At 43.2% G+C, this 17,402-nt stretch overlaps 1 protein-coding gene across 1 annotated transcript; it reads right to left on the reverse strand.

The window, feature by feature from the left end:
• Positions 1-129: 129 nt before the first annotated feature.
• Positions 130-17,228, reverse strand: CRTAM (cytotoxic and regulatory T cell molecule). The gene is made up of 13 exons (XM_072426466.1): positions 17,051-17,228; positions 14,578-14,715; positions 12,355-12,507; positions 10,866-11,006; positions 10,011-10,172; positions 9,016-9,081; positions 7,938-8,018; positions 5,254-5,337; positions 5,093-5,161; positions 3,600-3,689; positions 2,480-2,614; positions 915-1,001; positions 130-358 (listed from the first exon to the last, which is right to left on the reverse strand). Exons 1-13 carry the CDS (start codon positions 17,100-17,102, stop codon positions 303-305), a joined length of 1,314 nt encoding a protein of 437 aa, XP_072282567.1. The 5' UTR covers positions 17,103-17,228; the 3' UTR covers positions 130-302.
• Between the last annotated feature and the right edge of the window lie 174 nt (positions 17,229-17,402).

Consider the following 17,402-nt stretch of genomic DNA (forward strand, 5'->3'; position numbering starts at 1 on the left):
TGTCAGTGCGGAGCTTGTCAGAATCCATAAAAAGAGTTAGATTACTATTTGTCTCACTATATAACACGTTCCATGACGGCAGGCTGTCCTATGTCATTCAGTCAGTGATCCCAATAATCAGTCCAATCATTTCTATGAAAATAATTTATTGTTTTTAATTTTTCTTTTAATAAAAAGTCAGAACAACATGAATAGAAGTAATATTTACAGATCCTACGCAATATTTATTCACATAATAAAACAATATTGACACGATAAGAGCTTTGCTCAGTGGGCAGGACTTGGTGGCAATCTCCCCACGATCACATAGATACCTGATTGTTGTACTTTATTCCTCCTCCATTCTGATTAGTGGAAGCTGTAAAAAAATAAATGATGTGAGAAATTTAGTAATAGTTCCGCCCTTACCTTGGAGAGGCTACTTCCTGCTGGGTCTCTGGGACAGGAAGTTAAGATAAATCCCCCCTAGGGTAAACAACAAAAAGCAACAGCGCCCCCTAGTGTAAAGCACATCCTCCTACTGTCTGTGGAATAATGGAGGTGCATTTACATATGAATTGGCCCATTCAATGCACCACACTGTGTATTACTATTATTATTATTACTAATATTAAAAAGGATTTATATAGCGCCAACATAATATGCAGCGCTGTACAATAAATAGGGGTTGCAAATGACAGATACAGTCAGTGACACAGGAGGAGGGGAGGACCCTGCCCCAAAGAGCTTACAATCAAGAGATTATGTAGGTGCACTTTGTTTAAAAAACTATTTTTTTTTTACATTGACATTCCTCGCTGGACCAGGAGCTTCATCATGACAGGTCCACCTAAAGTTGGGGGGAGGCTTCCCGACCATGCACTGGTGCCAGCTACATGCACTTTGTTTTTTAAAACAATTTTGTTTTTACCTACCATGACCATTCCGTGCTGGACCAGGAGCATCCTCATTATTTGACCTGGATTTGTTGCTCTCTAAAGTCTGGTCGGAGTTTTCATTCTCTAAAACAAAAAGACCCGTGAGAATCTGCAGCCATGAAAAGTTCTAGGATGCGCTCTTCTGGATGGGGGAGCTCTGGATGGAGTCCCAGACGAAGAAGACGCCAAAGAGCGCGTCAAGAGCGTCTAACAAAGCCCACTGACAATCCCTGCGATCTGAGAACACCTCACAGCGACCCTTTGTTGCAGCAGCAGCAGGTGTGCAGGCGGCCGGTTACAAAACCCAGAACCGACACCAGCTGCAGCTGCAAAGGAGCCCTCCGCATCCATTGTCAGATCAGACCCGGATCATTTGTGGATTGTGTCAGTTTGCTGATTCATTTGGTTTTTTTTGTCTTTTTTCAAAAGGTGGAAACGTAAACAGGGCCTCTCCATTAATTAATTAGAATCCCATTAGGCCAGACAGGCGCTAGCTAAAGTCGTGCATTACTCAGGACAGCGCTCGCCCCTCAATAATCGCCATCTTCCATTAATGGGTTATCCGGAGCGGAGGGCTGAATGATGCTCGAGGGGCATTTAAAAAAAGCTTAAATTAAGTTGTTTTTAACAGGCAATGAGTATGTTCATAAAAATAGCATAACACAATTAGCGGGGGTGATTAATGGAGTGAGCGAGCTAGTAAAAGGAGAAGAGAAACAATGCAACGGTTATTATTTCCTATAGAACACGCTCTTAGTATACAATGTATGTTTCTTGGTGGGCTGCCTCAATCCCTGCTTCCCTGATACATAGGCAGCTCTAAGGCAATGCATAAAAAGCACGTTCATTGTGGTGCAAATGGGCCCTTAATACAACCAATTAACCCTTTATGTCGTTCCTGGCCTCTGTGGACTTTTTATGGATTCTGCACCCTGACAAACTCAGCACTGACACAGCAATGGCTGAATTTTTTGCAGTTTATTTATATCATTTTTCTCTCCTATATTATTATTATTTTCTCTCCTATATTTATCTTTTTCCTTTCCCATATTTGGGTAATATTTTGGGTAACTGGTGACAGAGTTAGAATCGTGATAACTAACCCATACCCAAAACCCTAACCCATGTTATATTTGGTTTGGGCTTCATCCTCTAATAATGAGAGCTTGGCACACTATTTTGCTATTTATTCATGTACCCCTATTGGAGGCTAATATATAGCGGAGTCTGTTTGCCTTCTCTGCAAGTTAGAACTGCAGGGGGCTTCTTGACCTGGCTTATCATCCTTCAAAAATGTCCAACAAGGGGGACCAGGGCTGCCTGGCTTGTCATCCTTCAACAATGCCCAACTAGGGGTGCCTGGAGGGTCAGACTTCAATAATGCTCAACCAGGGGTGTCTGGGTTATTATCTTTCAACAATGCCCAACCAGGGGTGCCCGGCTTGTCATCCTTCAGTAATGCCCAACCAGTCTGGTGCCTGTGCTGGATTTATACTTTCCTTCCACTCTCCAACCATAAAAATACATGCAAAGCATTCTTTATACATTTATGACCATCTCACCTTTCTTCCAGGATTCATGGGCTTTTTTTAGCTTCATAAGGAAGAGATGTACGGTGACCAGCAGCACACAGATCATCAGCGACACCAGAACCAGAATAATTGTACTGTTGGATTTCCCTTTTGAGGCTTCAAATTCTGCACAACAAAGAGAAGATTGTTACAAAATATGGCAACCATCAATGGATGGATGGGTGGGCTAAAATGCCCCAACCCCATGCCCCATCCCCAAATCGGGGATGAGGAGGAGAGACTCCCTTCTCCTGGGCAGTAGTGTGGGGCAACTACTGTTTGCTTCATGGGAAGAAGGGTGAAGTGGGGGAGGTTTATCTAATGCTTAATCTCAAACTCTAGAGGCATTTTCCTCCCTCTGACACCAATGGTGGGTCACAGATTCTCCCACTAATCCCAGCGTGAAATTATATCTTCTACTGACACCAACAATGGGATAAATTTCCTGCTACTGACACCAATGAAATAGCACTATTCATCCAACTGACACCAAATTTGGCACACTACTCCTCCCACTGACACCAATGATGGGGCACCATTCCTCCCACTGACACCAATGATGGGTCAATATCCCCCCCCTGACACTAGTGATATGCCACCATTCCTCCCATTGACACCAATGATGGGGCACCATTCCTCCTACTGACACCAAATATGGGACACCACTCCTCCCCCTGACAAGAGTGATATGGCACCATTCATCCCACTGACACCAATGATGGGGCACTATTCCTTCCACTGACACCAAGGATGGGGCAATACTCCTCCCCCTGACACTAGTGATATGGCACCATTCCTCCCACTGACACCAATGATGGGGCACCATTCCTCCCCCTGACACCAACAAATGGGTACTTTTTGTTCCAATGACACCAACAATAGGAAACATTTCCTGCTACTAATACCAGCAATGTGGCACCATTGCTCCCACTGACACCAATTCATCCAACTGACAACAAATATGGCACACTACTCCTCCCACTGACACTGATGATGGGGCACCAATCCTTACATTGACACCAATGATGGGACACTATTCATCCCACTGACGCCAACATTGGGGCAATTAGATTAATGTTGGAGCAGAGTAATCCTTTGAGTGGCTTCTCACCCACAGTCCTGCTCAAATTTATTTTGGTGACGTTATCCAACTTCATGTGAGTTGTGTTTCCATCTGTAAAGGCGTTGTAGGTCACAGTTCCTAGAAAAGAAGTTTATAGTTCATAGATTAGTTTATGAAACCCCAAAAGGGTAGCAAGCAGGTTTTTAATTTATATTCAGCATGAAAGATTCACACTGGCATGGAAATTCTCTGCAAGTACATAATTAAAGCAAAATCACAAACATCAGAAGTCAACTTTTCTGGGCAGCAATAGGAACCATAATATGCAACAACTTTTAAAATATAAAGACAAAGTCTTTGTTGTAGTGGAAGTTACATTTCTCCTATAGATCCTTCACAAATATAATTCTGCTCCAAGCTGTGGGAGTACCAGTGAGACATTCACAGCAATGAGTGAATCAAGAGTAAAGCTTATCATCAGTGTAGTATCTCAGTCTGTATTTGAAGATACAGTGAAGCAGCTATTTGAAGAACCTACCTGAGGGATGGGCTGAGCAGCTCATTAGCTTATTTCTAATATCACAATATGAAATGCATGAATAGTGCAAAAATCAGCCGCAATTTCCAGCTAGAAAAATTAACCCAAAAAGCAGGGGGATTTGTTGCAAATACAAGAGGATGTACCCACATCTTACAGCTACGAGGGGGTGCTGAGAAGTTCCTGACTTTGCCCCCTTCCAGATAAAATAGAAAAATAGTGTGGGGGGCAGCCTAATATCTAATATGAACAGTGATCAGAAGAAGCATCCAAAGCCGTTCTGGCCCATTTTGAAGCTGCGGGTCCCCGTGGCCGAAGAAGTTCCAAATCTAGAAATTGTCCAAAAAAGTCATGGCATTCGTTTTCTGGGACAAAGACGATATTCTGTTGGTGGACTACCTACCTCAGGGTTCTAGTATCACTAGACAGTATTATGCTAACCTCCTGGACCAGCTGAAAGGGGCAATTAAGAGGAAACGCCGTGGAAAGCTGACTAAAGGGATACTTTTTGTGCAGGACAATGCACCTGGGCACACGTCCAATGTTGTGGCTGCCAAATTGAACACCCTGGGTGTCCAATTGGTCCACCATCCCCCTCTACTCACCTGACCTGGCCCCTTCCGACTATTATCTGTTCCCGAATTTGAAGAAACACCTATAGGGGCAACGTTTTAAGGACATTTTTTGACGTCAAAGATGCTGCTGAGAGCTGGTTTGCGGCCCAACCAAAAGACTTTTATTTGAACGCTCTAGAAAAGCTGCAACATTGCTGTACCAAGTGCATCAGTCTCAGGGGGAATATGTGGAATAAATGTGTTATTTCATAACTCTGGCTCTCTTCTTTCTGGGCAAAGCCAGGAACTTCTCAGCACCCCCTCGTATTTAGCTCCCTTTACAGCTGTGGTACGACATATGGTAGGTTTCTATGGCCAACTCACATACTGAACTTCTCTGTTTTCTGCTCTGGCAAGGGTTGTGTGACCTTGCACATAAAGCCAGTTACCTGTTGTCCAGTTCTGCTTGGTGGTGTTGTCACCATCTGGTAAATCTCCACCTCCGAGGAATCCAGTGGCTGCAAAAAATAAAAAAAAGTAAAATTCCAACATTTTCTTAAATGCTCAATTCCAATCATTAGGAATCTGGAGTTTATGAATAATTAATTACCGGTGGTTATATTTTCTTCATGTTCATTGGGGGTGACTTTTTTCCACGTTGTGCTCCATTCTGAGGTCATCGTAGATGTGATCTCTAGAATACAGAAGACATTGGGAACAGTTAGCAGTTATTTCTATTGCTTTCTTGGTGCCAAAAGGGCCTAAATGTCAGCAATCGGTGCACAAGATATGAATATATGACAGTTTTGGTGGACAGCATTCATGGCACCAGACATGACTTTGTATTTTCAAGAGTTTCTTCTGTAAAGCAAAGCTCAGAACAAAAGAAGAAAAAAATAAGCAACACAATGAGCTAATTAAATGTTCAGCAGTGCTCATGTGATCTGTGGCCTGATCTATCAAAGCTCTCTAAGACTTGAGAAGATAGACTATCATGGGAGAACATGGGTGATCCAGCAAACCTGGAAAGGATCTGGTCCAGGATCTGTCTGCCAACTAATAGCAAATGATTTTAAGAAATCCATTCCACATTTGCTGGATCACCCAGGTTCTCCCATGATAGTCTATGTTCTCTAGTCTTAGAGAGCTTTAATGGATCTGACCCATTGAGTACACGGAGTGAAGATTCATTCCCGTCACTCAGAGTACTCTCGGTTTTATTGCCATTTATAAATTTGCTGCCATACCGCCACAGGTTGACAGGAAGCTAAGTGCACTACCATTAAAGATTGCGGCCCAGCTCCTCGTCCCTGTGTTCTGGCCTTGTGATCTGACACAATTACTCTCAATTAATTTACTAATTATTCATCTCGGTCCTGCAATTACCAAATGCAATCATCGTTTTCATCTCTCCCGTTGTAGCGAAGGCGATCGTCTTTCATCCTAGACGCATTGAAGAGCCACATCCAAGAGGTATAAAAGACAAGCGTCGTTTCATCACTAATTCATTTAATTGAACTTGAAGTTGTGTTATTTATGGCAAACAGAATATTACATCCGTTATACAGACAACCGTTCTCAATTTTCAGCACAAAGGTCGGAAGGAGCCGCCAAATAATGGCCGCCTTGGGAGCTTAAAGGAAACGTTTCCCTATTGCTAAGGACAGACAAGGAGTCCGGATTTGGCGCTGTAGGAGGGGCTGGGGCAGGAAAACACCGGTGGCAATCTTGGGGCTTCTTCTCCTAAAAATGGCAGCCATTAGGTGTTTGGAAAGCCCAATGGATTCACTTTCAGAACCTGGACATTAGTTATGATTGGAGCTAATGGAGGAGTTCACAACGGCAAAGCACCAAGAAGAGGGGGAAGGAAGGTTTGGCACCAGGAACCAAGGGGGTTAAGGTTAGAAGGGAAGGAAGTGGGGGGTTAGGCACCAGGTACAAGGGGGTAATGTTAGGCATTGGGGGAGGGGTTAAGTGTTCAGGTTAGGCAACAGGTAGGGGTGAGGTGAGGGTTATGCACTTTTGGTTTAAGAATCTTTTTGGCTTAAGAAAGAGAGGGTCATGGTTAGGTACCAGGTATTAGAGTTCTAATATCCGGGACCAAGGGGATGCTTAAATGTTCAGATTAGCACCAGGTAGGGGTGAGTTTAAGGTTAGGTACTAAAATATATGGTCAAGCACCAAGGAGTAAGGGATGTTTTTGTTGGGATAAGAAGGAGAAGGTTAAGGTTTGGCACTAAGTAAGGGGGGTAAGTGTTCAGGTTAGGCACCAGGTACAAAGCGGTTAATATTAGGCACTGGGGGAGGGGGTTAAGAGTTTAGGTTAGGCACTAGGAAGGTTAGGTTAGGCTTTAAGGTTAGAGACTAGATACAGAGAGGTTATGGTCATGCACCAGGGGGAAGGGCTGTTAGTTTTGGGTTAGCAGAGAGAGGTTCATGGTTAGGCACCAAGAACAAAGGAGTTAAGGGTAGGCACCCTGGTAAGGGTGATACAACAGGAATGAAGGGGTTAAGGTTAGGCACCAAGAGGGGAAGCGCCGGTTAGCTAGCAGGACAGCGGGTTGGACAAGTCTGGAGTCCCTCTTTATTCAACTTTCACTTGAACCTCGATTTTTGCAGCATGGCTGTTCTGAAATGCCAAATGCATTCGGCTCCGTCAATCTCTAAACGCTCCTTTGCCATCGATCGAAGCTCGGTGCGGTCTTGCGAGCTGACCACGGCTGCGAGGTGTTCCGGCTCCCGTACTGCCATTGATTGCATCCTGGTGGCTCAGACCCCACCAGCTGGGATGAAGCACAATTTACAGAGCATGAAAGCCATTTCTCTCTTGAAATGTACGACGCGGCTGCAAAGCCAATACCATTAACGCTAATTCCATGGCCAGCGTCCTGCTCGCTCCCACCCCGGCGTGCCTGAGGAGGACGTCTCACATCCCAGCCAGGGCACCAAAGTGCAGGCAAAATCTCTTAACCCTTTCTATAGCAGCTGTACTTTAATAAAAGTTTCTCAATGGTCACTCCATACCAGGAAGTGCCTGAACAATGGCAGGATCACCAGAGATTATTTTGATGAATATTAAATATGAATATAATAGAGCTTTTATGTGACTAATTGGGCTTGAGTCAGCTTTAAAAAGCAACTCCAACTTTTCTGACGCTTGTCTATAGGACAGTTCTACAAAAGTAGGTGACAGGTCCTCTTACATAAGCAACTTATGTACAGTGTGGACGGGGCCCTTACACTTTTCCTACAGTTCCTTATTCACAACTGTAAGTAAATTTAGGAAATCCTCACCTGAGGCTGTCCTTTCCTTTATTCTCCCCATTGTGGTCACATGATGCCCCCCTGTCTGGTTCATCACAGGGCGGATGACCTCTGGAAAACAGAAAATGAAGCTTTAGCAGGGGAGGGTCATACAGGGGTCACATAGAGGTCATATAGGGGTCATACAGGGGTCACAGGAGGTCATACAAGGGTCACACGGAGGCCATACAGGGGTCATTCAAATTTTTTTTCCTTTGCTGCATTAGGTAGCCCTTTCAATTAATAAATCCGCATTCACACAGCACATAATAATGAGCAGTATAATGCGCATTAACGCAATGCGACAGTGAATGCAACGTGAAAATTTTCACTAGTCGATTGAGATCTTCATGCTGTCATCACATTTAATGAATCAACTTACAACAAATATGAATTTGTGGATTCCATGCTTTATACATCAGCTTGCTGCAACTTCCCTGTTGGATGGCGCCATCTATTGGCTGTGCCAGGAACAAATCATTGTCAGGTCACACATTTCAATATTGGGGGGCTAGGGGTGTGTTTATAAATTTTCACCATGCATTCACCAATCTAATGTCACAAAGGAGCTTACAATCTAACGTCACAGGGACAGCGGATTAACAATGAAGTCACTGGTAAAACTTGTCCTGGCCAATATCCGGAGTCTTACATTCATCTCTGACTTACAGTGCATTTGAACCCTAACAATAAACCTCTTAATTGCTCTCATTTATTAACTGATCAATAACTGCAACAATACCTGCAGATCCTGCCATAAATCTGGTGAGCTGACTGCTGCGCTGTGAATGCAGCACAGGCCCCCCTTGGTTATGTCTGCCATTGCTTTACAGGTGCATTCACCTCTAATCTATACATACAGTAAGTGATTTAATGGGGCGGGGCCTGTCAGTATCAGCTGACCTTTCGTTTTTTGGTACAGGTTACATACAAAGTCCAAGCGCCAGCTGTCTATTAACTACTTTGTACACAGCACAGACTGAACACAGACACCGGGGGTCATGGATCAGTGCCAGAGTCTCATTAGGTCCATAATATTGATAATAAAATGTATTTTCAGTTCTGGTACCTGGAGAGTGCGGTGTCTGATCTGTAGTTTTGTAGCCCAGTGCATCCCCGGCGACTGTGGCTGCCACTGCAAAGAGATTCATTATTTTACAAATGTATTGCCCTATACAGAAAGTTCTGGGTTAAAGTGAACCTCAAATATTACCATGAAGCCCCTTCATTGCTCTTGTCCAGATAGATAAATAAAAAGTAACCCAAAGGCTAAAATACATTCCTGGAGAAATCCTTCCCAAGCTCCCTTCAGTGCTGCAGGCATGACCAGCATCATTTGATCATGTGACCAGGTGTTGGACTTCATATATGCACCCAGCAATGAACATACATGTGGACCCTGGAACATCATGTACCCCAAGAAAGTGTTTGAGCTTTTCTGTTTCCCCGTATTTATTAAAGGCAGCAAGGAATCTAGGGGTCGCTATACACCTGTCTGTCCTGCTTTGTTGCATTATTTTCTTGCACATTACTGTACATGGGGTCATGGAAATAAATGCGTTGTCAATGTACTAGAATGGACAAAAAAATGCAATGCACCATTTTTCTCCAACCCAGCACTGCAATGGTGGTGTGCTGCAATGCATCTGCATTGGGGTGCGGTGACAATTATTGGCAACACAACGCATATAACACACACTTGTGTAATGGGCCCTACATGTGGAGTGGAAATTATGGAAAAGTCTGAAAAGCTTGCAGATGAGGAGGTGAGACAGAGGCACTGCAATGTGTAGTACAGACAGCCAGATGTGCAGCGCCAACCAGCACATGAATAGCTCAGTGACACCACCTGGTGGTGGCTCTGTAAATACCACGACTAGAGCCTTGTCCAAATCTCCTGTCCACCTGAGATATTTCCACATTTGTCCAGATAACATGGCTTAAATTTTCAGAGAATCCGGGTCACCCAGTTGTGCAGCAGGTGCATGTTTTCCAGTTTTCCCACCAGATGAATGGGGTAATGATGGTGACCCCATGATGCCTGTATAGCCAGAGAACACTTACCCAGGTTGCTGAAATTGAATGTGGCTGTAGCATTTCCTATAGAGAAGCTTCTGTGCCTTACAACACAAGTGACCGCTGATCTGTGAGTGAAAGCGTTGATCCGCAGGGTGCTGCTTGCGGTGCATTTTTTATCATCTCCTTCAAATGACACCTTTCTGTTACCTGCAGAGTATAAAGAGGGTTCATGAATATGGGGAACACATGGGAGGGATATTTTGTCAATCTATTTAAACCGACTGAAAACATAGCAACCTGTGTGGGGGTCTTTGGGGTAGTGGGATTGTAGCCCTGTGCAGAACTGACTTTTAGGCCCCCAACTGAACTGATTTGGAGCCCCTATGGGTGTCCCTCTTGGCTTAGGACGGTCTGGACCCCTTATGCAGAACTGACTTTTAGGCCCCCAACTGAACTGACTTGGAGCCCCTATGGGTGTCCCTCTTGGCTTAGGACGGTCTGGACCCCTTATGCAGAACTGACTTTTAGGCCCCCAACTGAACTGACTTGGAGCCCCTATGGGTGTCCCTCTTGGCTTAGGACGGTCTGGACCCCTTATGCAGAACTGACTTTTAGGCCCCCCACTGAACTGACTTGGAGCCCCTATGGGCATTCTTGTTGGCATGCCCCGAGCCCTCATACAGCAGCACACTTTGCAACTTCCTATGTATGGCCCTGCTGAGCAGAATGCTGGAAAGGGGCTTATATAATAATAACCACTAGGAGGAGCACTATCAGCATTGTCTCAATGGCATAACAAGACAATTGGCCTTATGATTTCGATGCAATGCATGATAATACCTTGCTAGGTCATTCAGTAGATTGAATATAATAAAGGAACATTTACATCCTCTAACCTACCTGACAACTCAGTGTGACCAACCAGCCAGGTGATTCTGGGGCAAGGCCGGCTGCGGGATGTTGAGCAGTTCAGCACAATTTCATCTTTGGAGAATTTGCCAGGAATCTGGATGACATCAATGACTGGCTTGGAGGGGGCAGCTGCAACGGAGACAGATATAAATTACACACCTCCTAACGATTGGAGATAAAAACATTTTTAGCCCAAATATAAAGGCAAAATACACCCCTAAATTATGCAGATCATTAAAAAAATTGTCAGCTAAACTGAGTGATTTTCTAATAACTATAGTCTTGGATAGGAAAGCAATGTACACCAGTGTGTTTAGGAGGTGAGCACTACTGGCCATGGACCCTGCATACCGCAATCTTCACATCAGCCTCTAAAGCTGAGCCCTGAAGAAGGGAGTCCACATCCCTTGAAACATGGCAGCTCATTCCTTTCCTAACCAATACAAACCTGAAAGCAAATCACAAAGTCATTGATATTTTCTACTAGGTGCTGTACACCACACAGCTACAGAATCGCTGAATGGCTCCACATTTGTTGTGTTACCTTGTATTACTACATTGCAATACTGCAATGCACAAATATGTATGGTCTGTAAACCCAGTATGTATGGTGACACCAATCCAAACACTGGGAAGGTAACAAGTTATATTATATCAGGGGTAATAACATTTGTATAGGTGTATCAGCACTGGTTTGTTTGTAATGTGTTGGTTAATGCATCAATGATCATCGCAGGACATGCATGTGCCCATCCATTACCAATGAGTCTTTCACACTAAGGCTAAGTTCAGACAGGTGGCAAGGCTGCAGTGCTGTTACTGCATCCGCATGCCTGTAACCTGCACCCACAACGTCTCACCCGCAGCCACCTACAAATATCTCATTTGCAGCCTTGCAGAAAAAAGTTTACTGCTATATTGATGCAATGTATTGAAAGCCATGTGCTGTGTGAATGCGCAATGAGTGGGCATATCCCCAAAAACCATGCAAAATGCATTGAGCGAGACAAACACTGGAAGGGTTAAGCTGCTTTGCAATGCTTCCTGTGTATTTCATGTCTTTCAGGTACTTTCTGAGTGTTGTGGCTTCCTCTCTGTGCTGCAGGTTTCACTTTCCATCTTTCTAGACTCATCTTGCAGAAATAAGCGGTGTCTCTATCACGCTGCACCTGTTACATGCGGAACTATAGATGGATTGGGAAATGCTTTATCATAACATGTGGCTTTCCAACCAATGGGGAACTACACGCTCCAAAATTTCCTACTGTAATTCCCCAACAACTGGACAGCCATTGGCTGCTGGAATGGTGCCCACTGGTCCCTTACTAGGGGTCCTAGGCCTGCAGGACATGATGGGAATTGTAGTCCAACACCTACTTATATGACTGTTTTATGTTAGTCTTAATATAGAAATGAATGTCATCTGCTTCCTCATGTTATTTCTCACTAATAACTCACCAATATTCGTATCACTCACCCCACACTGTGACGTTGACTTCTTTGGTTCTGACGGGCATGTTGTAGTGCAAACACGTATAAACTCCTTCATCGTCTTTGGTAATATTCAATATCCTGATAACCAGTCTATTCGGCGATGACTTGATTAACCAAAATCTTCTGTCTTTCAAAACTAAAAACAACAAAAAGTGAAACTTTATCCAAACCTCTGTCACTTGTCTAGGTGATGGTTACAACCACTTTCGGCAGTTTGGTTGCTGTGTGTGTCTTTTTTGGATAGAGTAAAAATAAAGATACAACAATAAATATAAAAATATTAGAAATCCTCTATTTATAAATAATTCCCCCAGTCAATTCCTCTGAAATTCACTGACACTTCTCTCCTATTAAAACAATGGCTCGTTCTGCCACCTAGTGGCCAATTGTCAAAAGTGCACAGCTGTCATAATTAAAAATGAATAGCAAGCAAAAGAATATTATGAACCAATTTACATTACATAAATAGGGCCGTCAAACCTGGTGACACCATAGGATTTACTCTTATAACAATGCGTTTTTGGGGATTTGGTCTTCCCTCCTCCACCCAGCATCGGTGGTGTTAGATCTGTTGGTTGTGAGCGGTTTGCATCCTGGTATGATACAATTGTTCTGGAGATTTTTGCTTCTGCAGACACAGACACTCAGACATACTCAACACCAACAGATTTAAATGGGACAGATATAATGTGCCACTTCATGACGACCCCATACCTTCCTCCCAAATAAGTTCTGCACAGTGGCTGATTGTTGGCTATGTCCGCCACTGGATCTAATGCTACCAAAGCCCTGAAGAAGGGGGAACCCTGAACCCCCAAAACGTATTGGCCCTGTTTTATATCCTACATATCCTATCATCAATCATTTTGATCCTAAAAAATGTCCTTGTAGTGCTATAAAAGTTCCCTACTGGATTGGGACCTGGTGAATGTGGGGGGGGTTTGGGTCCACAAGTTTGAGGTGATTCTCCCTGTCTTGGATAATGGCTCAGATTGGTGGTGTAATGGTGTAGGGAGTATTTTCTTGGCACACTTTGGGCCCAGAAGTACTATTTTTGAATAACAATGGCCGGTATTTCCTCATATGGATCAGAATAGATCTGATTATATGGTGATGGCTCTTTAAACTATATTAGCATCACCAATGGTAAAAAGTAAACTTATACTGTAAATATTTTGGGAGGATACACAATTGTTATGTTTTGCTGTTTTATGTTTCAGGTTTAATTTTCCCTTATTTTATATTATAAACCAAAAATAAGTAAACAGGAGAAAAACAACTTGTGTGGCTCCACATACAAAGGGCTCTATTTATCAATGATTCCCCCAGTCAATTCGTCTGAAATTTGCTGGCTGTTGGTCAGATCTCTCTACAGGTCTCCTATTAAAACAATGACTCGTTCTGCCACCTAGTGGCCAATTGGCAGAAGTACACAGTTGTCACAATAGGAAATTAATAGAATGGAGACCTAAGTGTCACTTTATTCTGCAATTGCTCTCATGTATTAGGACAGTGAAAGGATGATGCTTACTTCAATCATAAAATAAATGACTTTTTTAATTTTGCATTTTGTTGATTTAAAAACAACTAATGCAACAATAAAAGCATAAAAATACAAATAAAATAAAATGAAAAAATATGTAAAGAATAATAATGGGGGGAAGAGGTTACCAAAAGCTGTTACAGGACCAGGTTATTATAGGACCTCCTGCAAACAAAAGCTGTAGCCGTTTTATTGAATGATCACCATAGCAATGTGTTAACAGGTGCACAACCAATATAAATGATCAACATCTACCAAATATTTATCGTTTACCTGGTTTTCTCTGTGCATTATTGGCCAGCCCTGTATTTTGCAGGATCAGGTCTGACCACCATTGGAAAGGAGAGTTTCTCCCACCAGGTTACATTTTTGGTGGTCAGGGCAAAGAACATGAATTCACAACCAATATCCAATTCATGTATTGATGAATCAGGAGAGATTTGCATTAGATTTGGCATTTATCAAATAACCTCCCCATTACCCCCTGAGGTCTGCAGAAGAGATCTCTACTACTACCAATCCTACTACCAATCCATGTATGACCAGCATTACAGTTATCAAAGAAGCAGGAGCCCCGTGATTGGTTCCTGCTTCAATAGTTTAGCTGTTAATCTGGTAGCCAATCCTAGCAGTCCCAAGATTAAAGAAGGGCTCGGCACTCACCTTTCACACTGTTGAAGAAAGCCACATACCCCCCTGGTGTGAGCCATTGCATGTCAGAGCTGTGACTTCCCGGAAATACACATCTTAGAGTTAGGGTCCTTCCTTCCTCCACAGACACACGCGAGGAGAGAACTTTTGCTGCAAGAGGAGTTTGCGGTACATTAGATTCTGTCTGCTCTCTACAGGAAATTCTGCAAGAACAAAGCTTACTAGATAGGTACACCTGAACAGTTGACAACTATAATTTGCTCCCTTTGGGTGAAACTAAACCCACAGGACTCACCTATCTGCGTTCCATCCCAAAGAGCCGCCATCGTTTTTCCTTCTTCCTTCTCAGAGATGATCTTTGACCATCTTGACCATGTTGGGGTTACATAAGTCCCACATTGGCATTCAGGAGTTTATTCACCCCAATCACATGGCAGCAACTCAGTGGACCTGATTTATTAAAGCTCTCCAAGGCTGGGGAAGATACACTTTCATTAGTGAACCTGGGGGATCCAGAAAACCTGGAATGGATCTGGTCCATGATTTAAAACATTTGCTAACAAGTAGCAAGTGACTTTAGGAAATCCATTCCAGGTTTGCTGAATCACGCAGGTTCACTGATGCAAGTGTATCCTCTCCAGCCTTGGGGAGCTTTAATAAACTAGGCCCAATGTATTTAGACATTCTCAATGTGACCTACTGAAGTTCAAACCAATCATCAGAATGGAGAAGAAAGGTGATTTAAGTGACTTTAATTGTGGCATGATTGTTGGTGCCAGGCGGATCTGAGTGATTCAGAAACGGCTGATCTGCTGGAATTTTCATCTACAACCATCTCTAGAGTTTACAAAAAGTGGTCTAGAAAGGGGGATATATCAAGTGAGCGGCGGTGCAAATGCCCTGTGGATGCCAGAGGTCACAGGAGAATGGACGGATTAGTAAGAGCTGATGGAAAGGCAATAGGAATTCAAATAACCCCTTGTTACCCCCTGAGGTCTGCAGAAGAGATCTCTGAACATAAAACCTTTCCAACCTTGGAGCAGATGGGCTACAGAAGCCGGAGACCACACCGGGTGCCAATCTTGTAACCCAAAAGCAGCCACCGAGGCTACAACTCACACAGAGGCTACAATTCACACTGCTGTACCAAAATTGGACAAGATTGGAAAAAAAATTCTTGTTCTGAGATGTTTCCATTTCTCCTTCAGATGGTAGGGTCAGAATTTGTTGTCAAAAACATAAACGTTCTCTACTGGATTGGGATTTGCTGACTGTGGTGGTTTGAGATAATTTATTCTTCTATGGATATTGGTTTAGGCCGGTGGTGGTGTAATGGTGTGGGAGGTAATTTCCTGGCACACTTTGGGCCCTTAGTACCAACTGAGCACAGTCTACCTTAATATTGTTGCTGGCCATGTCCATCCCTTCATGACTGCAATGCCCTCATCTTTTTGATGGCTACAGCGGAACAACGCGCTTTGTCACAAAGCTTGAATTATCTCAAACTAAACGAATTGAACATGACACTGTAGTCACCGGACTCAAATGGACTCCACAGTCACCAGATCTCCATCCAACAGAACATCTGGGGGATATGGTGGAGATTGCATAATGTGCAGCCGGCAAATCTGCAGCAACTGCATGATACTACCATGTCTATATGGACCAAAATGTTTCCAGCACCTTGCTGACCCCATGCCAGGAAGAATGACAGCGATTCTGAAGGCAGAAGGGGTCCAACATGGTACTACCAATGTATACCTAATAAAGTGGCCAAGGAATGTCTATGTGTATATATATTCTGCTTTAGATCCACACCCCTAATATTCAACGCTTAGCTTGAATCTCTCCCCTACCCACCCTAAGTCAACTTACAAGTGATTCGATAAGACCCTGAAATGTTCCATGTTAAAATTGATCATTTTGTGTAAATTTTTTGACCCACAAGGGCACTTATCTTCTAGTTTATATGATCTTAAGTGTTTAGGTTGGAGATTTATTTCACATTTTTAGACCAATGGTTGTTTATATTGTTGTATTTTGAAAAGAAACTCTCCCCTACCCATAACATTTTCCTTTTTGCCTAAACTTAAACAATAAAACATAACTTTTAAAACAAAACCTAACTTTTTCCTAACGCCTTTACATTTAGGGTTATAATATTAAAATAGTGAATCCAACATATAGCAAATATTCTCAGCAGGGGAATACTTCAAGTACAAATGTTTTTATTTCACAATGATATAAATGTAAAAAGTTTAGTTAAAGTCACATTCACTGCTTTTAAATATTCCCTTTAACATTACCCCCACTTACCACCAACAATATTAGGTTTTGGTACAAGTATATAATGAAGTCTTTGTATGTACAGCGGTGACGGTCTCATGTTTTGGGTAATGGATCTCCAAATAGGGATCAGTTGGGATCTCCCTGGCATCCCGATGAATGCTATGCTAGGGAATTGTATCCAGAATGATGGACTTACCTTCCCCTGTGATGAGAGCCCCCAGGACACAGAGCAATGCGCACACAATCATCAGTCCTCTCTGATAGCCTGCACTTCTCTCTTTCTCAACTTCCTCCAGACTGCAAATGTTTTGAAGTGTTGTGGGGGTCACGGAAGACGGCTGACATCAGAACGCTGATGGAGACTGAGCGGTCTTTCCACCCTGAGAAAGTGAGCGGTACAGCTTCACCACAAATATCACAAACAAGACGTCGCCCCCCACCTGAGACCTACAGCTCAGAAACCACTGAATGAGACTGAAAACACTTTCCATATGATACAGACCCACATGGGCTACAGCTCAGCATCAAGTGGGGAACTACAAATGTCA

This window comes from Pyxicephalus adspersus, chromosome 11 (genome assembly GCF_032062135.1).
Source record: "Pyxicephalus adspersus chromosome 11, UCB_Pads_2.0, whole genome shotgun sequence".
Classification (NCBI taxonomy): domain Eukaryota; kingdom Metazoa; phylum Chordata; class Amphibia; order Anura; family Pyxicephalidae; genus Pyxicephalus; species Pyxicephalus adspersus.

Bases quoted from the DNA above. Each gene is read 5' to 3' on its own strand.
- CRTAM (XM_072426466.1), bottom strand. From the start codon at position 17,102: ATGATTGTGTGCGCATTGCTCTGTGTCCTGGGGGCTCTCATCACAGGG. The intron at 8,019-9,015 runs GTACCAGAACTG...TCTGTTTTCCAG, and splicing joins TCAGACACCGCACTCTCCAG to AGGTCATCCGCCCTGTGATG. The intron at 1,002-2,479 runs GTGAGATGGTCA...TTTTTGTTTTAG, and splicing joins CCATGAATCCTGGAAGAAAG to AGAATGAAAACTCCGACCAG.